The sequence below is a fragment of the Oryzias melastigma genome, linkage group LG17 (genome assembly GCF_002922805.2).
Source record: "Oryzias melastigma strain HK-1 linkage group LG17, ASM292280v2, whole genome shotgun sequence".
Lineage (NCBI taxonomy): Eukaryota > Metazoa > Chordata > Actinopteri > Beloniformes > Adrianichthyidae > Oryzias > Oryzias melastigma.
In genome coordinates this window covers 27,766,902-27,792,197 of record NC_050528.1, presented here as the reverse complement: position 1 = coordinate 27,792,197, position 25,296 = coordinate 27,766,902, and the positions used below count along the sequence as shown (strand labels likewise).

Genomic DNA, 25,296 nt, shown 5'->3' with positions numbered 1-25,296 from the left:
GGGAAAAAAAAAAAAAAAGATGGAAGAGGGCCATTCAGATGAAGACGACGACCATCAGATGAAAACAATGACCACATCTGAGGCTTCTGGACTCACCACAGACACGGGATGATAACTAAAAAAAAAGATTCGTTTGTGTGATGGGTGGTGTTTGTTGTCCTCCGACCACTAGGGGGAGTCGGTTAGTTCTGTTGTTTTGTTTGCCTGTAGGCAGAACGACAGACGAACATGTCGGAATAATACGTCCGAATTCCCCCCCCTACTGTACAGTGCACTATATAGTGTGTTCACTATTTTCTAGTCCTGTCCGAATCTTTATTTATTTATTAGCGGACATCTGAATATGTTTGATGCAAATAATAAAAGGGAACCGTACCTATTTCAACAGAAAAAAATGTACAATATTTATTTGTCTTGCTGAACTGTATTTTCATTTCCTGTCTTAGATAGTTCACAAATCTAAATAAAAATTTAAATAATCCTTCAATATTTGAGGTTTATTTAAAATATTAACCTTTCATTTGAGCTGATATTATTCTAACTGGTTCTATTTTGTCTGATGTTATTTGCACGTATTTTAGGTGCGATCAGCACAAAAGCTGATAGAAATTCATGTTGGCCACATTTAATACCTTCAAAAGACGCACATCGCTGGGTTTTAATCGCTTCCCAGGATAAATTTAATCATTGTTATAAGGGATATTTTAGAGCACGTGTCAAAGTCAAGGCCCGGGGGTCCTCCAGGACCCGATGTTATCTTTTGCTCATTTCTAACTTGTATAATTTTTACAAAATATATTTTTATGGAGAGTAAAATATTGAAAGTTATTTAAGGTTGAAGTTGATTTATTCTGGAATGACATTCCTGCTTTTTATTATTCCTACCCAATGAACATTTCAATGTGGGCCCCATATGTTTACCTTTGGGCTGAATTGGTGGCCCCAGGAGGGTTTGTCTGCGGGTTCCATGGTGACCCCATCTGTGTTTGCTTTCATTGGCTTAGGTGGGGACTCAGTGGTTTGTGTCCCTACGCTAACCAGCCGCCCGGGGGACAGTGTAGCGAGCTAACAAGCTGCCTGGTGGACTGCATAGCAAGTTAGCGAGCCCTGCTGTCCAGCCAGCCAGACTACCGAGTTTTGGCAACAACTTCCAATTAATTTGATTATTTTTTTGCCATTATTTTCCCACAGAACTGACATAGTAATGACCAAAAGCAAAGAGGAGTGATGTTAGAACCACAGCTGAGCTAACAGCAGCTCACTGACCGCAGAAGAAAACATTACAACAGGAATAAGTTTGACTTTAATGTCAAACACGCTGGAATCGTCTGACTTTTGCTCTGTTTACGATAATTATTTGAGCATGGAAATGTAGGCAACTTTTCGCTGGTGAGAAAAGATCTTCTACAGCTCCACGTCTCAAACACAAAGCTAATGCTAGCCTTACCAAAACACAATATGCTCATATAATAATGTATAGTCTTTAATCATCTCCAGAAGCCACATGTGAGCTAAAAGGCCAAACTGTGGGTTTGATTCAGGTAAACAAACATCGTCTTGTGACTGTGATCAGTGAGTGTACTTGAGTAACACAGACAAAAGAGCAAGAAGAAACTTCCCAGAGAGTCAGAGTGATGCAGTGATGAGCAAACAACAATCATCACTGTAGGATTACTTCATGTCAGCTTTTGTAAGACTCAACAACTCCGAACAGCAAATTCTTATGGAGTTCCATTTGTGCCAAAAATCTGTTTCTGTGTTTAAATGGGGAACTGTCTAAGTCACTGAATTTAATTGATAAGAATTAAAATCTCAATGTAATTATGAGTTTCACTTTTTGAACCAGCTCCCAAAGAGCAGCAAACTTTTTCCTCAATGTTTAGTTTTTGAGATGTACACTCATTGGACACTTTAGTCACACCTGTCCAACTGCTCCTTAACACACCTTTCTAATCATTCAATCACATGGCAGCATCTCAATGCATTTAGGCGTGTAGACGTGGTCCAGACGATCTGCTGCAGTTCAAACTGAGCATCAGAATGAGGAAGAAAGATGATTGAAGTGACTTTGAACGTTGCTGTTGGTGTCAGACGGGCTGGTCTGAGGATTTCAGAATCTTCTGATCTACTGGGATTTTCAACCTCAACCATCTCTAGGATTTACAGAGAATGGTCAGAAAAAGAGAAAATATCCAGAGAGCTGCAGTGCTGTGGGTGGAAATGTCTTGTTGATGCCAGAATGAGCAGACTGGTTCCAGCTGATAGAAAGATTACAGTAACTCAAAGAACCAACCGAGGTCTGCAGAAGAACATCTCTGAACGAACAACACGACCCACCTTGATGCAGATGGACCACAGCAGCAGAAGAACACACCGGGTACCACTCATGTCAGCTAAGAACAGGAAACTGAAAACCATGGTGCAGTGGTAGAGCGGGTGACTCCTGATCAGAAGGTTCCTGGTTTGATTCCCACCTTGTGTTGGTGTCCTTGGGCAAAAAACTGAACCCCACTCTGCCTCTGGTGGAAGGTTGGCCTCAGTGTTCACCATCAGTGTGTGAATGTGTGTTAATGGGTCTGTGACTGTAAAGCACTTTGGGCCTTCAAGGAAGGTAGAAAGGCATCATACAAGTATACACCATTCACACAGACTCACCAAAACTGGACAAAAAAAATGACTCTTTATACCCCCCTCCCAAAAAAGAGAAGACAGTAAATTAAAAGACAATTTTATTTGTGCTTGAATTTACCTTTTACACAAGATCAATGCACATGTACAGCAGAATCAGTCGTTTACTTTTGTACAGCAGAAGCAGAGTAAAGCGAGACCCCCAGTGTTCTTGGAGTATTTGGCTCGTGTTCCACATGGCAGGGAGACTGAAGAACAGCCAAAATGAGAAGACACTTGAGTCAGAGAGTGGCGAGTGTCATGAGAGTTCAGTACTCGTAGAGGGAGTGTGGCGTCCCCTGAGACGTGGATCTGGTACTTTGGCTTCTCAGACTTATGTGTCTCTTGAGGCACGGGAGTCTCTTGAGCATCAGCCTTTTGAAGTGGCTCTGGAACTTCTTTCCCACAAAGGTGTAGAAGACTGGACTGATGCAGCAGTACAGGTAGGCAATGTTGCGGGTCACATACAGAGCAAAATCCAGGCCTTCCGTGTCAGAGCAGGACGTTTGTTGGAGCTCAGGGTTAGAGGCCTGAATTGCTCGAAGGAGGATGACTATGTTGTAGGGCGTCCAGCAAATGAAGAAAGTGACAATAATAAGAAAGATGAGCTTGATGGCACGGCACTTCTCCTTCATGCGGGTGGACATGATACGCACAGTGATGCTGATGTAGCAGTACATGACCATGATTAGAGGAAAGAGGAAGAAGACCAGGAACTGTTGGTAATATGTGACCAGGCGCCAGGTCCTCATGGTACTTACTGGAAACCCCGAATCTTCACAAAGGTATCCATCTGAGGGGTCTTTCCATGACTTACGTAGAACCAGTTCTTTCAGACTGGCAGCAATGCTGATGGACCACACAATCACAGAAGAAACCATGGCGTAAAGCTTCTTCCTGCTTTTGGCAGCTGCCACTGCATGCACCACTGCCAGGTATCGATCAAAGGTCATGAGTGTGAGGAAGAGGATGGAGCTGTAAAAACCAATGAAATACGCACTACTGACAATCTTGCACAGTGCTGTGCCAAAAATCCATTCATAGAGATGGTATGTGGCCCAGAAAGGCAAACTGGAGGCAAAGAGGAAATTGGAGAACACTAGGTTCAGCAGGAAGATGTTTGTGACTGTGTTCAGCTTCTCATACTTGTAGATGATGAGCGCCACCAGCCCGTTTCCAAAGAAACTCAGGAGAAAGTTGACAGAGTAAAAGATTGGGTTGAATTTGGCACCAAACTGGTTGACTTTGATCTTGGAACAGAGGGGTACGAGTTCCTCCTGCACATATTCCGTCGTGTCTTCTGTCGTATTAAAAAGCAGCAAGAACTGGTCATATGCCTCATCATCCATGGTTGAATATGTCCTGCAAAACGAGAGACAATAAACACAAACACGTCAAATTTCTGTCACGTTGAAAGAATTTACATCTACATTAGAACTGTCAGGATGTCTTAGGCTATTTTCAGCCGTCCTTAAAGAACAAAATAACCTCTATGTTTATAGCAGGGGTCTCCAAACTTTTTGCTGTTAGGGACAATTCTTTTTTTTTTTTTCAGGCTATTTTAAAGTGTAGCTGATTTTCCAGGTGCATGCTAGCTGTTTTGGCTTACCTATTTTTTTTCTTTAGATTTTTTTTAGGCTAATTTGGCATTTAGCTATTATTTTAGAACAGTTTCAACGTTTTTAGCTATCAGAACTAGAATCTTAAGTGGCCAAATTCAGCTTACAGCATTCACACTAGCAATATTGCAGGTAATGCTATATATCTAGTTCATAATTATGTTAAAAAGTTATGGTTATAAAGTTCTAAAAATTTTTTTTTAGAGTGTTCATTTAATGTTTATCCTATTCGTCCCACGATCTAAGGTGTGTTTTGGATTTTGGCCCCTTGTGCGATTGAGTTTGACACCGCTGACATAAATATTTATCATTTTCCAGAAAGCCACACATAGCCACATTTTGAATTGTTCCTCTCTGTAATCCACAGATAAAACATAATACTAAAACTTTTTTAAATTAAAACCTACAAATATTCTATCCTCTGCCGTCATAGTTCAGACAGCAGAAGGGTGGAATAAAAAGTCATGTTCTAAGTGGGTTTCGACTGGCCAGATTGAGAAGAAATAAAAATGATGCGTCCCTGATAGTGTTTGGGGGCCGGGCCAAATGTGGAGGAGGGCCGGATCTGGCCCGCGGGCCGTAGTTTGGGGACTCCTGGTTTATAGCATCATTTTCTGTGCACAAACACAAACTTGATCTAATCTCTTAAAGATTCAGCTCCAGCATAAAATCTGGAACATAATATCAATGTTGGACCTGACATGCACACACTGACCAACATTATGTACGAAGACGATTCATTCCTGAGAATTCCACCACAAAAATTAAAGCTTTTTAAAAAATAGTACCTGATCATCAATGCTTCATTTCTGTGCTTTTAATTATTTTTTCAGTTTCTCTTAGAGAAGATGCATTTTTTGTTGGCGTTTGTATCATCAGCCGTGTCAAGTTTTTGTGCTTTTTCACATCTAAATTTGTGAATAGAGAAGTGTAAACATCTGGTGATGGTTAAAATCAAACATGTGATTCATCTCCGTCAAAGCTGGATTTCTTAAACACGGAACCCGTCACAGAATATTCTTCTACAAGACCTGGAATTCATTTTCATTGTCAGTGTCAGGTCAGATTTGCATCCCTGATGGCTTTTCCATGAGGACAGAAAGCGTCAAACGTGCGGCGGACCACCAGTATGAAGCAGGAAAAGGGGTTCTATTACAGTTAAGGTTTGTGAGGTTGAATGAAGACAGATATTTTACCAAATGAGAGTTTGATATGAGTTTGCTCCCTATTCTCATCCTCCTCCTGGAGGCTGGAGAGCAGAGAAGACGCAGGTGGACGTACCTGAAAGGATGGAGGCTGAGGGAGAAGAGCGACTCTGGCAGCTCACATGCCGTCCACTGGAGCGATGCTCTGCATTCAGATGAGGTCCAGAGGGCTGTTGAATTCTCTTCTATGGTTCTGTGCATCATTTCCTCATAAAAAGTGGAACTAAAACTGCTGAACTCAGAATTCTGCTACAGCAAGTCTTGTGTCACATGTATTCCCAGAAAGGTTTCAATTTAAGAACAGAAGAAATAAATGAAGCTCATCGAGCCGCTTTTCTCCTTCACAATCTACTGGAGTTATCATGTTAATGGTTGAAAAGTTAAAGAGTACGTTAAAGAATTTGTGTTTAAGCGCCAGGTGTTATTAAAATAGTCTAAAAGCAAGTTGTTTTTTTCTTAAAAAACTGATGACATAACGTCTCCCTCAATCAAGTGGAAAAATGTTTGACACCAGCACACAGAACCGCACCAACAAAAATGTGTTTGGAGCCAGAATTTAAACACTGTTGAACTATAAGGGAATTTAATAAGAACCATTGCAGTTTGCTTCCTGATTGGGGAAGTTTCCTGTTGCCCAACTTTATCCTCAGTGTGGAGAGCGTGGTTATTTCAACAATTAGGCTCATCTGGGGGACCATTGCAATTATTGGTCCCAATCTGGAACACACTAATGTAGAAATAAGACCAAAGCAGCCCCCAACCCCCCCCCCAGCTCATTGAAAATGTAACAAAAAAATGACCATCCAACGATGACCTTCAAATTAAAGCTTCATCACCATTGTGAAATAGCAGCTAACTGATGTGTAAAGTCACTGTGACTCCCACTGATAACCAACCTGACATGGAAATGACACAAACTGAAAAATAATAAACCTTTGAATAAAAAGAGCCATAACCTCCATCTTTTGTTTGGATGATTTTTTTTATCAACACATAAAGATCTGAGGAAGAAAGTAGATTTTATTTCCATAGCAAACTAAGTTTTTGTGAAAAACACATGGAAACTACATGCAGGCTTTAAAAAGGACAGGTTGAGTCAAGCTCTGTACATGAATATGTACGATGAATATGAAAAAATAATTCATTTGAATCCAGTTCAATTCAGTTTTTTAGCCCAATATCACACAAAAATGCGTAATTGGGCTAAAAAACTGACAATTTTACAAAAAATACAAATGATAGCTAATTACTAAACAGACTAAATAGAACTGGTTAACTCTGGCCTTAGAGCACGTGTCAAAGTCAAAGCCCGGGGGCCGGTTCTGGCCCTCCAGATCTTATTTTATTATTAATGACCTGATGTTATCTTGCACTCCATTCTAACTTGTATAATTTTGACAACAGGGACAATGCGGTCAAGAAAATGAATGAATGAATGAATATATTTTTATGGAGAATATTGAAAGTTATTTAAGGTTTAAGTTGATTTATTCTGGAATAATATTCCTCCCTGTTCTGTTAGCTGTTTTGGCTATTTTAGGCTTTTCTAATTAAGTTTTTAGGCTAATTTGGAGTTACGCTAATATTTGTATGCAAATTGTTGTGGCTTATTAAGGCTTTTTTCAGTTTTTTAGGATATTTTGAAATTTAGCCATTTTTTTCAGCTACATGCTAGCTGTTTTGGCTAACCTACGTTTTTAGTTTTTTTTACGCTAATTTGGCATTTATTTAGATAACATTTTAGCTGGCTATCAGCTTCAGCATTTTCAGCTATCTACTTCAGCATTTTCAGCTATCAACATCAGCATTTTCAGCCGGGTGGCTCAGTGGGCTAGGTGAAGGGCTGACATGCAGAAGACCTGGGTTCAATTCCAGGGTTGTCCACTGATCCCCACCCAGATTGGGTCCTTAGTCAAGACCCTTGACGCTGCTGCCTAACTGGGTCCCTGTGCCCCTCAAGTACAGGGTTGTGTCAGGAAGGGCATCCGGCGTAAAAACTCTGCCAAATCACTGATGCGAAACAGTGGGTGCTGTTACGCTGTGGCGACCCCGAAAGGGATAAGCCGAAAGTGAAAGAAGAAGAAGAAACTTCAGCGTTTTCAGCTTCAGTGTTTTTAGCTATCAATTTCAGCATCTTCTTCCATCAGCACTAGCATCTTTAGCGGCCAAATTCAGCTTACAGCCTTTACACTAGAATTATTGCAAGTAATGTAATATATCTAGTTCATGATTATGTTAAAAAGTTATGGCTTTAAAGTTTTAAAAATGTAGTTTTAGAGTGTTAAACCCTCTATTGGAGTAAAGAAAAACTCCTAAAAAAAGGAAGAAACCTTAGGGATGCTCACATGAAGGAGAGATCCTCTCCCAGGATGGACGGATCATGAACCAGAACTATTAAAGAGGAATCAGCTTATCTAACTGTCCAGCTACATATTTGAAAAGAGTTCAGCCTGATAGGACAGGGGGACAGGTGGGGGCGTGGTCTACAGCAGCCAAGGTCCACGGTCAAGAACAGGAGCACGGGTCATCCATCTGAAATTTCAAAAATAAGAACAACACATAAATCCCACTGAACCAAACAGAGGCACAGAAGAAGCACCAAATAAAATAAAGAATAAAGAATAGAGGAGAGGTGAAGTAAATAAGACTAGAGAATGGAAGCCCATAGCTGAAATTTTTATCCTATCAGTGTTATTCCAAACCCACGAGGGCCACAGCAGAAGATCCGGTTTATCAAACCAACTTCCCTCTGCTAATTCCATGGAGAAATATGACCATTTTCTTTAATCAACTTTTAAAAATAAATATTTTTCCATTGAGCAAAGATTTGTGGGATTGTAGTTTGACATAGGGGTTAAAATAAAAGAAGATTCCAATCTGTAGGAAAAACATACAGATATACAGTGAACTTTAGTGTTTTTTGTTTTGTTTTTTTCACCACAGCAGCACATGATCAACACAATAAGGATTTACAAAAAACTGTCTGTATAACCACAAAAATAGAAACACACAAGTTTCTGTGGTTCCACGTCACGAGTGCCGACTGAGACTCGAGTACAGGCATACCTGAAGGAAAAATAATATGAAGCTTTATTTAAGTAAGCCAGTCCTTGTGAAATGATCATTTTATGAGCTCTGCCAAACAGAGGAAAACACAGTCCTGGTGACAGTGGTCCAACCCTCGATGGAAGCTGGACGCAGCATCTGAACTCCGTTTGACAGCAGAGATCAGCAGAAAGAACACAGCCTTCCTGCAGTTTTATTGAGCTGAAGTCAGAGGCTGACGAACGACAGCAAAACCACCAGGATCAAGGTTAAAACGTTGAGTTCTTGGTTCTGGATCAGATACTTGGGTCTAGTTTAGGGGTCTGCAACCTGCGGCTCTTTTATCCCTTTATTGTGGCTCTCTAGCTTTAAGGTAAAATGCTAATGATTGAATACTTAATAGATCAGTTATTTAAACTTTGTCATTTCTGTGTAGATTTTTAACACGTCAAAGAACTGAGCAAAAAAAGTTTAACTGTTGGAAATTCTGTAGAAATGTTCTTTAAATTTGTGTTTTTAATTTATAGTTAGTCAGATTAAAGTCTCCAAACGTTGTTTTATTTTGGTAAATTACACTAAAGTGGTTAAAGTTTTGAACAAATGCAGTTTAAAATGACTGTCTTGCATTTTTCATTGAAGTAAAGCTGTTGGTTATTTTGGAGTATAGCTAATATTACAGCTTCATGCTAGCAGTTTTGGCTAATTTGGGCTTTTTTTATTTTTACGTATTTTTACGACATTTTGAAATGTAGCTATTTTTTCATCAACATGCTAGCTGTTTTGGCCAATCTGTTTTTATTGTTTTTAATTGGTAATTTGGCATTTAGCTAATATTTTAGCTGGCATCAGCTTCAGCGTTTTCAGCTATTAGCTTCACTGATTTCAGCTGTCAGCTTCAGTGTTTTTAGCTATCTCCACTAGCATCTGACTCTTCATCGGCCAAATTCAGCTTACAGCATTCACACTAGCATTACTGCAGGTAATGCTATCTTTCTTGCTCATATTTCTGTTAAAAAGTTACGGTTTTTAAGTTTTAAAAATTGGCATTATGCTGATTTGGACTATTTTGGCATAAACTAAATTTTTATTTTATTTTTTTAATTCAGCTGCTGGTTGAACACCAGAGACTCCCGCAGGCCCTGGCTCTCTATGGAGGATCTCCAGCAGGTTGAGGCGGGCATCAAGGCTGGAGAGCTTCTTATCTATGGAATCTAACACGTCACTGATTCCGCTGCCTGGAGAGGAGATGGCCCCGGGAGAATCTTCGGGACGGGTCAGCTTGGTGGAAGGCGTGGTGGTGGAGGAGCCCTTCTTCATGATACGGTATCAAAGCAGTCGTCGATGTACTTCTCCAGGTCCTCCAGGCTGTCAAAAACGTATGAATCTTTTCCAAATATGTGTTAATTATCTGAATATTTATATGGCGGTATAATGAAAAAGCTGGAAAATGTTGGTTTAGCTACTCACCGCCAGGTTAACTCACCACACTCGTCTCGTCAGGTCTCGCGATACTACAGCATGCTTCTCTACTACAGAGTCTACTACTCCCCAAACTTCTTCTTGTGAGGGACCTTTCCAACTGCGGTCAAATGAGCCGCCGTTCACATTTCCGTGGTCACATCAAGAAGCTCCGTGGAGTCTGGTGGAGATTTTCCAGCGTTCTCAGTCCTGCTACCGTAAGTATTGGATGAAACTCACACCAAAAATCCAGTGATGCTGATTTGACCACAGAAATGTGAACGGCGGCTCATTTGACTGCAGTCAATGTGAAGATACCATCTTCTCTTCTCCAGAACCTGAACTAGACACTAGGAACAGATGAGGGTTTAGTGCATGTGCAGCAGAGCTGTTGATGGAAAGAAGATCATTCATTCAGACAGAGTCTGTCCGAGACAGTTTGATTGATTTAAAAGGAGAAATACTCAGAAATGTAAAAACAAAATGATTTATTTTAATATTTGTTCTCTTCCAGAAGAAAAATGACACAGATACAAAGAGGGACTTTAACCCTTTAATACCTGAGGGGTCGCCGCAGACACTTAAACACAAAATCTTTAACATATTGTAACTTTTCACTTTTCTCCTTCACAATCTACTGGAATTATCGTGATAACGATTGAAAAGTTACAGAAAAACCAAAGACCATGAACACTGACATCTGTACCAGCTGGTTGTCTGGAGTTCTGGTTTCCCTTCAGGCCCATTTGTCCATGTCTTCCTCTAATGTAGCGTCTTCAGGCTGCATATGCGTCGCTGGAGGAGTCTTCAGCAGGTCAATGACTGAACCTTCCCGAAGGTGAAGCTCAGCTTGTTTCAATCTCCACCTGCAGGAGGCACAAACACCTTATGAATCTGTATTCAGCGTTAAAAGAGTAAAAACCTACAGCAGACCCACGTGTTAGTCTGTGGCTCTCTGACTGAACATGTGTACAGATAACCTCCAGTCTTTGACCCAGTGACAGGAATCTTAATCTGCAAAGAAACACATCCAAACAACAATTCCATTTAAGAAATGCTTTTTAACCAAATAAGTTGCAGTAAATAATTGTCCAACAATTAGTGTTGGCGTAGGGACCCAGACCACTGGGGAGAGTAAATTATAGCGAATGGACGAAGATATGATCACAGTTTTAAATGTTTATCCTGTTCGGCCTGTGACATAAGGTGTGTTTGGGATTTTGGCCCCTTGTGTGATTGACCGTGACACCCCTGATCTAAATAGTTTCCACTGAGCGGTGCGGTCCAGTAAGAAGTGGTACTGTACGGTCCAGTTAATTCTAGCAAGTGTTTCCACTTGGTTAATCCTTGTGTAGAATGCTAGAGTGCCACTAGATCATCCTGAATCACACAGTCACCAAGGATGGCAAGATAGGTTTGCCGTTCCACCAGGCCTTGCTGCTGTTTGCAGGCATTTTCAATACAACCAAAAGTGAACGCAGGAAAACCCAGAATGCCTACAAACGTTAGCCTAAATGAGCGCTATACTGGTGCTTTCTAATGTTGTCATCACGTTCTACCAATCAGCGGGTGGCTACAGTGGCTCCACTCCAACCATTCCGTTCTATTTTTCAATGGACCTACAGGTCGGAACTGTTTAATGGGTCCATTTTACAATGGAAACACTCAAAGTACCGGAACGTACCATACCGGACCGCTCGGTGAAACAAGGCTTAAATTGTCCCTTTAAACGTGAATGTGATTGTGACCCCATGACAGACTGTACCTGCGCTGCCTGATGGTCCACACGGTTGTATCTGTCAGTCAGGTGGATGTTATGAACTCGTAAGGGCGGGGCTCCAAGGCTCTCCATGGCAACAGGACACGCCTCCAGCTGCCGCACAGCAAGTCGGTGGTATTCACACCCGGCAAAGTTTTCTGACAAGACAGCAGAGAGCAAAGTATGTGCACGTATGTGTGCATGACTCATGAAGCACCTGCAACAGAAAGACAGACTAACAGATGTTTGCTGGTTCTAAACCCAAAGCAGGACCACATTCAGTTCATAAAGCAGAACAAGGACTCTCTGCAAATGCTTGAACACATACACGTGCACTTACTCTGCATCAGGTAGTACATGGTACCGACGCCCCCACCCGTCAGAATGGTGGTGAAGATGGTGAGCTTCTGCAGATGGTGGATGGGGACCCTCATGGTGGAGCTCCTCCTGCACAAAGACCACAGGTGGATGAAACGGAACCTGAAGGTAGCTGCTCTCACCAACCTGAGACATTTCACTGTGGAACATTTATTTATTGTTCATTTTCTTGGCAAATGTGAAAATGTTGTTTTTGGCACATATTGTGGAATGTCAATGTTTATGTGTGTGCAATATTTGTCAATAAAGTAATAAATAAATAAAAAAGACCGGACTACGACGCATCGATGGGGCGGGACCATTGACTGTAAAAAATAAAAAATGTTCTTGTATATACCGTCAATGGGCGGGACCCTTCAAACGTAGCTACGTCATCGCTAACATCCTGTCAGCTGATCAAAATGGCTTTTGCATGAATGCCTGCGGCGGACAAATCAGGTGTCACTACGGTTACCTGAACACACGCGGCTGACCCCTCCCCCCTGCGTCCTCCGAGAGCACGCGCCGGTCTGCTGCAGGCCAGACCCGAACGAGAACCGAACCCGTCCGGAACACGTGTTCACGTGGGTTTAAATGAGGATGGTTACTTCTTCTTCTTCTTTCTCTCTTTGTTTTTCGGGTGGCTTCTGCAGCACCCAGGCTCTCTACTGCCCTCTGCTGGACTCCAGACACGCTGCACTGATGGAAAAAACAAAACTATCACCTGTAAATGCCAGCCAGTGATGTGATTTACACACCTGTTTACGGGTACATATCAATAAAAACAGAACGGTACTTTCTATGCTGTAAGACAAATAAGTATTTGAACACCTGATAAAACCAGTGTTAATATTTGGTGGGTCATTCGGCCAAAAGAGGAACATTTGCTCCTCAAAATTCTTCAAAATTGAACTTCATTTTTCATAACATTTTAATATAGAATCTGAAGTGATTTCATTTAATTGTTTATGACTTTCAAAAATGTATTATCATTGCCATTTTTTCTCTTTTGTTACTAAATATTATCAAATAAAGCTATTTTAATTAAGAAGTTAAGAATGTATTTTAATGAGTAATCAGACTATTGATATGAATGTGAAAATGCATTTAATTGTCTTTATTTTTCAAAAATAGAATTGTTGTTACCTTACTGATGACGTAGCTAACGGCAATGAGAATGATTGATTGTTGAACTCAAACGTTTCAGTCATTGTGATTAACAAAAGTGATCTCAGATAACAACAAAGTTAGTAAAATACAAGCCATCATATAAACTAACATTCATTAATTTACTATATTATTTTAGTAATTTCATCATATTTTACTGATTACTAAAGGCATTAGAGGGGAGTGACCCACCCCTTTTTGAGTAACAGCAATGAGATTTTTGCATAAAATTAGCAACTGTGCAATTTGACCCACTTTGCATTTATGCTAGTATGAGCACATGGAGCCTGTTTGAGAGATTTAAATTAATATTTTAGCTCAAAATTTCAATTTCCAAACTTTTTCTTATGTTTCAAATCTTTTTTCCCTTTGAAGTCTTTTTTTCATTTTCGAATCTGAAAAAATTAAATATTGAGTTTTGAAACCTAAAAAAACAGAACATTTGGAGCTGAAAACAATTATGTTTATTGTAGAATATCAAAAAGTTTGGAACATTTTACATTCTTCAGGCCAAACACCAATATTTTTTCAGTTTGTGTCATTTGGGTTTCAAACAGTATTGGCGCCAATTTAGTCCTCCCCAACGCGCCTCAGGACCATAAGTTTTTAAACAGAAATTTTGAGATTTGATACTGGAAAAAAAAAAAGAGTTAAAACAAAAAAAACAAGTTTTGAAATCGAAATTTTGAAACTTAAAAAACAGAACATTCGAAGCTGAAAATAATTACGTTTATTTTAGAATAGCAAAAAGTTTTGGAAATTTTACATTTTTTCATTTCACACAAAAAAACACAAATATTTTTTTCAGTTTGTTTTATTTGGTTTCAAATATTGGTGCCAATTTCGCTCCATACCAGTGCGCCACAATGGGACCAAAAGTTTTGAAACAGAAAATTTCAGATTTGAAAATGGAAAAAAAATAGTTGAAACTGAAAAAAAGTTTAGAAATTAAAATTTTGAGTTTTTAAACATAACAAAAAGGACATTTGAAGCTGAAAATTCTCTATTTTAGAATAGCAAAAAGGTTTGGAACATTTCACTTTTTCGACCAAATACTTAGATTTTTTTCAATTAGTTTAATTTGGGTTTCAATTGATATTGGCGCTAACTTGGCTCCATATTAACAGAGCAGGAAGCTTGTAGGCCCACCCAACGTATTTTCTAAGTCACAAATACAATCTTTTTCAAAGCGCATTTTTTTCGTCTGCTCCTGATTCACAAAGAAAACATTCAAAAATGCAATTTGAGCTTAACATTGGGGATTTATGTCCTCCTATATTAGGAAAAAACCCACCAAAGACATGTTTTCATTGGAGTGAGTCTTTAACAGCTGTCCTAAAAGTGTATTTTGTGCTGATTGATTTATTTTGCACAGTATAACGTCTCATCTGTTGTTGTTTGATAACGAACACGTCTCGAATCTGCTGTGACTCCTCTCTGGATCTCCTCTCTCCTCTCTGGATCTCCTCTCTCCTCTCTGGATCTCCTCTCTCCTCTCCATGGCCCATGAGCGCAGAGGACAGGAGACAGGAGGAACGGAGCCTCCTTATGTAAGGAGCGGTCTGCCCCCAGCGGCGGACTCCGGTACTGCTCCACCGCAGACCGAGGGTCACGTCGGTACACCGGTACCGGGCGGCGTGCACGCGCCGAGCACTTCTGTAGCTCCATGCGCTCCTGAGGTGACAGCCAGGTAAGCAGGCTCGTGCGTGAGTTTTTTGGGCCATCGCCTCCCTCCCCTTCTTCCCCGCAACTTCCGGTTGTCACCAATTACTTAAGAGGTTACATCACGCGGGCGCGCGACACAACAGTGACCGTTTTCGAATCCAGCTGCATCCGAGCCGAGCCGAACCGAGCAGAGACTGATAACAACTCAGCTGCACGTGCACGTGCGCACGCGTCCAAGTTCCAGCCGCTGAAAGTAAGTTTGCTGTGATGTTCCTTTAACGCAGCTTTCCACGAAGCTCGTGACGTGAAAAATTCTCTACAACAGTTTTTCTAACAACGAGGAGAGCGTGCGTGTGTGTGTGGCGCAGTGTTTATGGACGGTGCGCGCGTGCGTGAGTGTGCGTGTCCTGTTTATGTCAGGAGTCAGAGCTCTACAACAAAGAAATATACACAAACAAACTTGCATGAATAGATAAAACAAATCTCTATATTTAAGCTTTTTTAATTTTAGCTCCAAATTCCACAAACATTAAAAATCTATTTCAGAACCAGCTGACCGACTTCTCTAAAAACGAACAAAGATCCCTGCTAAAAGCTGATAACTATAGTAAGTCATTCCCATTCAACCATGTAAACACGTTCACACACTGATGAGTGAGCAGCCTGTAACCTCCTACGTGGGGTTCAGTGTCTCGCTCAAAGACACTTTGACAAATGGGTGCAAAGTAGTAACCGCAGGTTCAGTTCTCAACTTGATAAAGATTTAGAGTGTATTCAGACTGGACACATTTCGTCCAGTTAATGCAAGAGTATCAAACTCAATCACACAAGGGGCCAAAATCCAGAACACACCTTCGGTCGCGGAACGAACAAGATAAACTTTTATTGAAAACTCTAAAAATATATTTTTTAAACTTTTAAGCCCTAACTTTTTAACTAACTTATGAACTAGACATTTAGCATTACTTGTGATAAAGCTAGTGTGAATGATATAAGCTGAATTTGACTGCTGAAGGTGATAGCTGAAATTTCTTAAGCTAATGGCTGAAAACGCTGAAGCTGAAAGCCAGCTAAATTATTAGCTAAGTGCAAAATTAGCCTCAAAAACTTAAAAAAATATATAGGTTAGGTCAAAACAGCTAGCGTGTAGCTGAAAAAATAGCTAAGCTTCAAAATAGCCAAAAAAACCGAGAAGTCTAAATTAGCCAAAATAGCTAACATGTAGGTGAAATATTCGCTAAATTCTAAAAATAGCATAAAACTAGAAAAAATGCCTAAATTATCCAAAATAGCTAGCATGTAGCTGAAATATTATCTAAACTCCAAAGTAGCCTAAAAAAACAAAGAAATGCCTAATTAGCCGAAATAGCTAGGATTTAGCTGAAATATTAGCTAAAGCCCAAAATAGCCTAAACATCCCCCCCCCCCCCCAAAATTCCTAAATTAGCCAAAATAGCTAGCATGTAGTTGAAATATTAGCTAAACTCCAAAGTAGCCTAAACCAGTGTTTTTCAACCAGTGTGCCACGGCACACTAGTGTGCCGCGAGAGATGTTCTGGTGTGCCGCGGGAAATTCCCCATTTTCACATATCTAAAACATTTACCATCACTATGGTGTCAGCTCTGTGTTCATCCAAACGGCCCCGATTTAACACTGGATAGTTTAGAATAATAATATTATTGTTCATGGGGGGTGTAAGAGAATTGAGATTGAGAAACACTGGGTTAAAGTGACAGCACCTCTACACTGCAATGACGCTTCCTGATTATTAAAAAAAATGTACACTAGATTGTGTAGGGACTGTACATCAATACAGACTAACATTTTTTTTACCTGTTTAATGATAGTGTGCCGTGGGATTTTTTTTTCATGGAAAAAGTGTTCCATGGCTCAAAAAAGGTTGAAAAACACTGGCCTAAAATATCTTAGTAAATGCCAAAATAGTCCAAAAAGCTGACGCAGTTTTAATTTTTTAAAACTACCTTTTTACGATTACAGTTAAAAAAATAAAATGGTCTCACTCCTTACTTGTTAGAACGCTTGTTTTAACACACTAAAACACTTCTTACGTGGTCTTCTGTCTCTTTATGCGGCACGCCCCTACTGCTGCTGTCGTCATCCCAAAAGCCACATTGTAGTCCCTTAACACAACGGTCTTAAAAGCAATGCCATAACACAACGATGAGACACACCGGCTCATTGAAATGCAGGCTGATGAGTGCAGGCTCATTCAAACAACTTTTAACATGATCCACATTGGTTCTCACACTGTTTTCCTGTCACTGATCATCCTACCTTCACAACCGTTGACTAGCCAGTAACCCATTGACAGCAGTCTGAACACACACCAAACAGAAGGTTCAGTACTTGATCCGAAACAAATTGAACATTCTCGGACCAAAACAATTGATTTTTACCAGTCTAAAAACACCAGAGGACTCGATTGATAAAATAGATTAATCGATTTAAACTAAACCGATCAATATTCGATGCATAGAAATAGAGATCGATTTAGCAAATAAAGCTAAAGTCCGCTAGCTTGATGCTAACGTTTAATAAAATTTCCCATAGGGTGGCTAATGCTAACGCTCAGTCGATCTAAACATACATTATTGACCAAATAAACATCTTTATAAACTCACAGGTAGGAATTTTACAAACTCTTTTAAGGAAATATTTTAAGTAAACATTTATGATCTAAAACACAGTTTTTTTGCTCATACTTATGCTTATTGCTATAGTGCGATCGCCACCTAGTGTCCAAACTGAAACGTCCTCCAGGAGAAGCAGAACAATGTTTCCAATGTTAATGATCTGAACATTTTAGTTAGAACTTCTACTTTAGAGAATCCATGTAACACTGGATGATATTAACAATCTCATTATTTTACTGATACATAAACTGGATCAGATTAATATAAATATATTCAAATGATAGTAGATTATTAATGTATTTCTAAACAAATGTGTATAAATGTGTAAACTCAAAATTAAATGGATTGGATCAAATGGAATAATTTCTGGAAATTATTATCGATACCCAGCCCTAATACGCCCTTAATTTAAATCTGAAATGTCCTCTTTACCTTTTACACCCGTAGATTTGAGTCAGAGACAAATGTTTTTACACCAGAAAGAAAAGTTAACTTATTCCTCCAAACAAACTATTATCTTTATGAAATTATCTCATGGGTCCAAACCCCTGACTCGAACTCTGTCGTTTGAGATTAGAAACGGCAGACTGACTGTGAGATAAATGCTTGTGGATTATCACAGTTTGTTGAACACAGAGGTTCAAAAAACTGAAGGAAATTGATACTAGGAACAGGAAAAGGAGTTGGTGTTCTGAAACCAGTCATACGGTTTACCAGATGTGGGTTTACTAGCACCAAGTTTACATTGACAGACTGGCAGTTTGAGGCTGGGGAGCCATTCTTGAAACCATCCGAACTCGGTGAGGAGATGGTTTTCAGGATCATCAGTCACTGAAGATGCTGAAGCTTTTTGTTGAAAATGGTGAAACCATTTACTTGAATTGCTGAAGGGATTTGCGAAAAATACAAAAGCTATTTGCAAAATGTTAAATTTGCTAAAAGATTGGAAATTTTGCTACAGAACTATGAAAGAGCGCTGAAGTTGACCTAAATTTCAGAAAATATTTTTAGTAAAATGGCTTAAAAATCCCTAATACATGCCAGTTCAGCCAAATATTTAGTTTGTTGCTTAAGTTAAACTCCAAATTAGCCCAAAAAAAGCATTAGATGCCAAAATGTTAGCATGTTGCTAAAACATTAGCTAAACTGCAAATTAGCATAAAACCTCAGTAGAGGCCAAATTAGCCAAAAAGCTAGCACAGGAACTATTTGTTGTATTGTTTTGTCTGTTTGTTGAGGGTAGAGAGGCGTACCAGGTGTAGATATAAGGCAGCCACAGGGATCCACCCATCCGTCCCTTTTCTAAACTGCTTAATCCCTTCTGGGATCGTGGAGTTGCTGGAACTGTTGTTAAAGTGTAGGCGAGGTTCACCCTGGATGGTTCGTTAGTCCATGGCAGAGACAGACAGACAACCACAGGTGTTATTGTCCTAATTGTGTCAATGCTGCAAAACATTCACACTGTAGTGATTGTCCTGCACCTTTTCACGGGTAATGCTAAAATCACATTTTCAGCAATTTCAGTAATTTTGGTATCAAAACGTCCAGCTTGTTCAGGAAATTACTGCTTGTACTTTTGGTATTCATAAATTTAATAGTTTTGGAAAAATGTAGAGACGTATGCACTATTGGAAATGAATGAGACAGTGCTCAAATCCTTTAAAAACTTTGTGCACTTTGAAACTAGTAAATTTCAACAGACTTTCAGCTAGAGGGACAAACTTTAAAAGTCCAGCAACTACTGGGGTTTTTAGAGTAATTTGGCATTTAGCTTTTATTTTAGCAACATGTTTTTTGCTAATTTAGACATTTTCCAGTTTTTTAGGCTTAATTAAAATGTAGCTAATATGTTAGCATTATGCTAACTGTTTAGACAAAATTAGACACTTTTAAAGTTTTTAGGCTAATTTGGAGTTTTGCTAATATGTCAGCATTATGCTAGCTGTTTTTGGCTAATTTTGACATTTTTTCCAGTTATTCATGGTAATTTAGAGTTTAACTAATGTTTTAGCATTTTACCAGCTGTTTTGCCAAAATAAGACATTTGTTTTAGTTTTTCATAGTAATTTTGAGTTTAACTAATATGTTAGCATTATACTAGCTCTTTTGACTAAATTAGACATTTTTCCAGTTTCATAGCCTAATTTGGAGTGTAGCTAATATCTTAACACAATGCTAGCAGTTTTGGCCAAAGTAGACAATTTTCCCATTTTTCTTTTTTTGCTTTGCTACTTTGGCTTTTAGCTAATATTTTCACCATTGTTCAGCAATCAGCTTCAGCATTTTTAGTTATCAGTTTCAGCATTTTTAGTCATCAGCTCTAGCATCTTTAGCCGCTACATTCAGCTTAAAGCATTTATACTAGCACTATTACAGTCAATGCCATATATCTAGTTATTATTAGCATTGGAAGAAAACTCATTTTTACAGAATTCATGTTTATGTTCCATCATTTGATTTTACAATTTTACCTTCACACCATGTAAATCAAAATAAACAGGAATTTTACCCAGTGTGATCACTGCCTTCAGATCAATGTTGGGACCAGCTGATGCTATCAGCCTCTTTGGGGGCTAAGATTTCATCGGTTATAAATAAAGTAAAATGAATGTGACATAATCATGTCCCTGCATTTTTGACAAGTTGCTGCCATTTAATTTGAAAGAACGCGTCATTTTTTACAGTGATGTCTCAGTTTTAATTTAATTAGTTGTTTTCTTCCTTTGTCTGAAAACGGATCTAATAAAGTTTTCATAATTCACACAGTGTTAGCAGAAGAAACACCTTTCTTTGTCCTCTTTGTTTCCTGGTTAATCTCTCCGTTCAGAATGATCTGTATCATTGATCTTCTTCCTTGCAGAGTTCCTTCAGGGCTTGTTTTTGGTTTTTGGAACGGATTGTGTTCAGATTGCAGCAGGTGAGTCTCCCATCCCAGGCTTTGATTCTTTTTTCTTTTTAAAGAAGGTGTGATCTTCATTCAAGAATTTCAGATTTAGATTTGTGTTGCTGTGGAAAAACATTTGCAAAGACTCAGTTGTCTTCAGACTTAAGTCTGTAAAAAACTCCTTTTGAATGATTTGGAACAATGAATCTTGGAGGAATGAAGGTTTTGTAGGAACTACAGCATTTGTTGTGTTAAAAGGGAAATGTTAAACTAATCATCTATTACTTTAGGCTTTTTCAGTTACCAGTGAAACATTATTGTTGTCATGGAAGTGCTGTATTTGTTCATTTTGAACAATCGTGTATGGTGAGGTTAGTCTCCATGTTTCCAAACCGTTCTTTCCGATCCTTCGTCAGGATGTTCGGGGCGGTGGTGGTTGGCATTGGAACAGCAGGATGGGTAAGGATCCGTGATATGCTAACTCCACATCCTGGAAGTCCTGCAGAGAAACTGGCTGTCCGAGGATTCATATCAAGGTAACACACCCACTGCCTGCACTGGTGTAGCCACAACAAACCTGATGCTGATGAGAGGGAACAGACTAAGGAGTTTGCCAGCCGTTAGCTTTACTACGGACCAAACAAATGAAGGTCATAACGTAGGACAGAAGACAAACATTTCTGAATCTTTTCAGGTGACGTCCTAATCCATCATGTAACCTAACGCTGCATTTGAGGCTCTGCTGCTTCCTGATAAAGTGACACTGCAAACAGATACTGGTCTACATGCATCAGGCTGTCTATGATGTGTAAAAGTGCATTTGACCCCAAAGTATGGCTCATTTCTGTGGATCACTCACACAAGGGATCAAATCAAATCCCCATGGCATGGTGGTCAGTAACAGTCAGAGCAAAAATCCACTTTGGTCACAATAAAGTGCCTTTTTCGGGGGCTGGCTCTGATAAAAGCTCTTCTCTGAAACTGTCCAGGCTTCTGTCAAAGTCTGACTTGTGGGTTGCAAATCTTTGCAGAATGTCACACAAACGGTAGAAAGGTCAAGGACTTCAACAAGGGCTGGCGTGACTGCAGATAGTTGCTTTAGAAATATCTAGAGTCTACAGAGATGTCCTTTAGTGTTGTGGTGCTGTTATTGTTTAGTACACACTGACCTCCAGTTAACCCTTTAACACAAGTTTTAGCTCCACTCTTTACAGCGCTCAACAGCTGATGCAGTAAATGTAACTTCAGTGCGTTCTGAAGTGGAGAAAAGCAGCCTTACGCTGATGGGTAACACTTTATTGTGTGAATGCTTAGTAAGCATTCACACAATAGTCATCCTCCTGCTCCTTTATGATGATTTTTCAGTTTTAGAGTTTAGGTAGCATTTAGGCAATGTGCTAGCTTTATTGGCCAATTTGGCATCTACTGAGGTTTTTTAATACAAATGTATCAGTTTAGCTAATATTTTAGCAACATGCTAACTTTTTAAACTAATTTGTTATCTACTGAGGTTTTTTAATAATTTTTTTTACTTTAGCTAATACTTTAATAACATGCTAAATTTTGAAACTAATTTGTTATCTACTGGGGTTTTTTATGCTAATTTGGAGTTTAGCTAGTATTTAAGCAATGTGCTAGAATCCTTTTGGCTAATTTGGCATCTACTGAGGTTTTTAAAGGCTATTTTAGAGTTTAGCTTCTATTTTAGTGACAGGCTAAAGTTTTTGAATAATTTAGTTTACTGAGGAATTTTAGGCTATTTAGGAGTTTTGCTAATGTTTAAGCAACAAACTAGCTTTTTTTTTTGCCAATTTGGCATTTACTGAGGTTTTTTGAGCTAATTTGGAGTTTATCTCATATTCAAGCAATATACTAATATTTGAGCAAATTTACTACAAATCTTTCCAAAATTTAGGTCAACTTCAGCGCTCTTTCATAGGTATTTAATGAAATTTCCAGTCCTTTAGCAAATGTAACATTTTCCAAATAGCTTTTGCATTTTCAGCTAAAAGCTTCAGCATCTTCAGCAGCTAGTTTCAGTAAAAAAAAACATTCAGACTAGCATTATTACAGGTAATGCAGCTTTTCTAGTCTGTAATGTGTTGCATATCAGTGCAAAGTCGATATGAGAAGCTGCTTTTCTCCATGTCAGAACCAGCTGATTGATGTTGATTGAAGAGTTACGGCATGTCAAAGAGCGTTTCAGTTGGATGTTGCTGACAGGCGACATCTCCGGCAGCATTATGACTAGTCAGCTTAATTTTAACTTTGTGTTGCATTTATACAAACATGGAAAACAATTCTAGGGTTCATAAAGTGACTGTGTGTGTCTCCACAGCTATAATTCAGAGTTAAATGAAAGAATCTTTGTGTGCTCAGAGTTTTGTGCTCATCAAAGTGTTTGTGTCTACAGGAGGAATCTGGACAACCAGCAGGGAGTGAGCCAGATCTCTGTGGAGGAAGCTGTGAGCAGAGATGACATTCATGCTGCCTTCATCTGCACGGAGAATGAGTCCCATGAGGACTATGTCAGGTAGGCCAGCTGGGCTTTCCTCTGACCAAACTCCTCCTGGAAATCTGTGCTTAGACAGGTGCTTTTCCTTTGGCTCCCTGTGGGTTCTGGGGGCCTTTGGCAGCCTGCACTAGAGGATGGTTTTTCCAGTAGAGGACTTCTGGCCAATGGTTTCAGGCGTCATGATGTTTTTTTGCGGCCTGCTCCTGCAGGGGGAGGGACTTCTGGCCATTAATTTTCATGCGCCATATTTCTTTTGTTTAGCCAGATTCTTTTGACTTAGTCTGGCTCTTCCTTCTCCATGTTTGTTGGTTCTTTCAGAACACATTTGATCCGATCCCATTCAAAGTAAAAATGGTTGAACTTTAACAATATTAACGCCTCAAAGCCACTGAGCTTCTACTTCCAACCGACTCTGCAAAATAATACTTTTGATTTTCACCAAAAATTATAGTTTTTTTTTTTTAATTTAGGGGGTGTTCCATCTTACTATCATGAAAAAAACTGTATCAAAACAAAATTTGGAAACTTCAAATTTACTGTTAACTAAGATAGGAATCTCACTTGCCTTTAAAATGATTAATCTTTAGGTGAACTCATCCAGAAATAATTGATTCTCTATTAGATGCATAAAAGAAAGAAATATCTTCCTGATAAAGACGCTCCAGTAAGAGAGCGGCGGTTTCTTTAAATTAAGAAAAATGTTCTGAATTGGATTCTGTTAATTATGTTAAAGTGTTCAGACAGCAGAGAACACAAGATGACCTGGAATCGCTGAGTTGTTTGACTTGAGCACCATGTCTACCCTGGGAAATAGGTTCAACCCTTTAAAGGTGCATTCACACCGAGCGCGGTTCGTGTGGTTTCAATGTTAAGTCAATGGAACAGACGCGACATGTGGAAAACTGAAGTCCCGCGGTGCGAAGGTCTGGCAGCAGCTCAATTTGAGTAATGAGGGGAGAATTGGGCGACACGGCCAAAATTTAAATATCCAAAAATTTGGCAGGTTGCTACGTTGCATCTACCAATCAGGAACTTTGCTTTGGACACATGACGTTTTCAGTGACTCTATCAGCAGGTAGAATATTAATCTAAAACAAACGTTTTTGCCCTGAACTTCCATCTATTTAATTAAACCACTCGAGCCGCAGGTTTGCAGAGTTCATCCGGCTACTTTAGGGTGAAGGCGGGATACACTCCGGACAGATCGCTGGATTTGCTCCTACGGCGGCACTCACTCGCTCGATATGCCGGCAGACAGAGAGCCGCTGCGGGGTACAGAGGCTGCCGGCTCGGGGCTCACCAAGACATTAAAAAAGGAAAATCATCTCCTAATTTTAGTTTTTCCCCCTCAGATTAATAAGAGACAGTCAGTGACGTGCTGTGAGGTTCACGGCTGGTGAGGCATTGATGTCATCAGTCAGATTTACAGACATATGAACCCTACAGAGCAGCTGATTCAGCATTTGATTGACAACAGTTAAAGAATGTTGTTGAAAATTTCATTTCAGTATTTTTCTTCTGTTTACAAACTGTAGCATAGAGAAGAATTTGAACAGGAAACTCGTAAATTCGCTGCTTTTTACTGGAGAAAAAGGTAATCATAGAAAAAACATGTCTAAAAAATAACATTTGATTTTTATTTTTAATTAAAAATATATATATTCATTTTATTTAATTCATGCATTTTTTTAAGATATGTTTTGCAGGTGAGGCACAGCCTCAGCTGCCTCCCCTGACTGCACATCACTGCAGTCAGCCTTCAAGCTCAGCCACAGAGACACAGAAACACAGTGGAAGTGGCTGTCATACAGACACAGAACCCTGTACCGGGAAAATCTTCTAACAATAATCATAATCAAAACATGGACACATGATTACTGATGTTTTTGTAGAATTCTTCACAATAAATAAACCTGATCTCTCAACATCATCGGTGTCTTCATACAAATAGCTCCTCCCACAAGCGGCCACAGTGTCAAGGTGACGAGCAGCAAATTTCTCTCCCAACAAAAAAGGGGCGGAGCACGTACATTTGTCAAGCGAATCGTGTTTGATGTGAATGCACCTTTACACCTGAGGCGTCGACACAAAATCTTTAACGTGCTGTTACTTTTGAACGGATAACACGATCAACGTAACTCCAGCAGAGTTAAAGTAAATCAAAGAACATAAACACTGGAGTTAAAGGGTTAATATGGTTCTGCCTAATCCTAAATCCTTAAGATAGAAGAGGATTTGCATCTCTGCTCTCCAAATTAACTTTATTCTTTTTTTTTTTTTTTTTAAGTTTGATAAAGTTT

At 39.4% G+C, this 25,296-nt stretch overlaps 3 protein-coding genes and 1 long non-coding RNA gene across 4 annotated transcripts in view; 2 read left to right on the top strand and 2 right to left on the bottom strand.

Annotated features, from left to right (window-relative positions):
- Positions 1–5,662, top strand: part of LOC112151314 — an 8,625-nt gene extending 2,963 nt beyond the window's left edge. Inside the window, exons 2-3 of the long non-coding RNA XR_002920103.2 lie at positions 5,347–5,449; positions 5,535–5,662. This is a non-coding gene — a long non-coding RNA (uncharacterized LOC112151314). The remainder of the gene's footprint in view (positions 1–5,346; positions 5,450–5,534) is intronic.
- Positions 2,713–5,728, bottom strand: ccr12a (chemokine (C-C motif) receptor 12a). The gene is made up of 2 exons (XM_024280160.2): positions 5,568–5,728; positions 2,713–4,029 (listed from the first exon to the last, which is right to left on the bottom strand). The coding sequence occupies exons 1-2, from the start codon at positions 5,693–5,695 to the stop codon at positions 2,937–2,939; spliced, it is 1,221 nt and encodes a 406-aa protein (XP_024135928.1). The 5' UTR covers positions 5,696–5,728; the 3' UTR covers positions 2,713–2,936.
- Positions 5,729–10,551: 4,823 nt separating this feature from the next.
- On the bottom strand, positions 10,552–12,798 carry LOC112151840 (cytochrome c oxidase assembly factor 1 homolog). The gene is made up of 5 exons (XM_024280929.2): positions 12,586–12,798; positions 12,094–12,200; positions 11,760–11,911; positions 10,932–11,008; positions 10,552–10,860 (listed from the first exon to the last, which is right to left on the bottom strand). Exons 2-5 carry the CDS (start codon positions 12,185–12,187, stop codon positions 10,731–10,733), a joined length of 453 nt encoding a protein of 150 aa, XP_024136697.1. The 5' UTR covers positions 12,188–12,200; positions 12,586–12,798; the 3' UTR covers positions 10,552–10,730.
- A 1,963-nt stretch (positions 12,799–14,761) lies between these two features.
- Positions 14,762–25,296, top strand: part of blvra (biliverdin reductase A) — a gene marked incomplete in the record, with an annotated part of 14,916 nt that continues 4,381 nt past the window's right edge. The window contains 4 exon segments of the mRNA XM_024280918.2: positions 14,762–14,967; positions 20,458–20,514; positions 20,898–21,017; positions 22,895–23,014. Of these exon segments, the coding sequence (XP_024136686.2) occupies positions 14,777–14,967; positions 20,458–20,514; positions 20,898–21,017; positions 22,895–23,014 (488 nt within the window).

What these genes read in the sequence shown, in the direction of transcription:
- ccr12a (XM_024280160.2), bottom strand. Translation starts at nt 5,695, where the DNA reads ATGATGCACAGAACCATAGAAGAGAATTCAACAGCCCTCTGGACCTCA. An exon ending in CTCAGCCTCCATCCTTTCAG is followed by an intron (nt 4,030 to 5,567) that starts GTACGTCCACCT and finishes CTCGTTTTGCAG; the next exon opens with GACATATTCAACCATGGATG.
- LOC112151840 (XM_024280929.2), bottom strand. Translation starts at nt 12,187, where the DNA reads ATGAGGGTCCCCATCCACCATCTGCAGAAGCTCACCATCTTCACCACC. An exon ending in CATGTACTACCTGATGCAGA is followed by an intron (nt 11,912 to 12,093) that starts GTAAGTGCACGT and finishes CTGTCTTGTCAG; the next exon opens with AAAACTTTGCCGGGTGTGAA. An exon ending in TGGACCATCAGGCAGCGCAG is followed by an intron (nt 11,009 to 11,759) that starts GTACAGTCTGTC and finishes GTTTCTTTGCAG; the next exon opens with ATTAAGATTCCTGTCACTGG.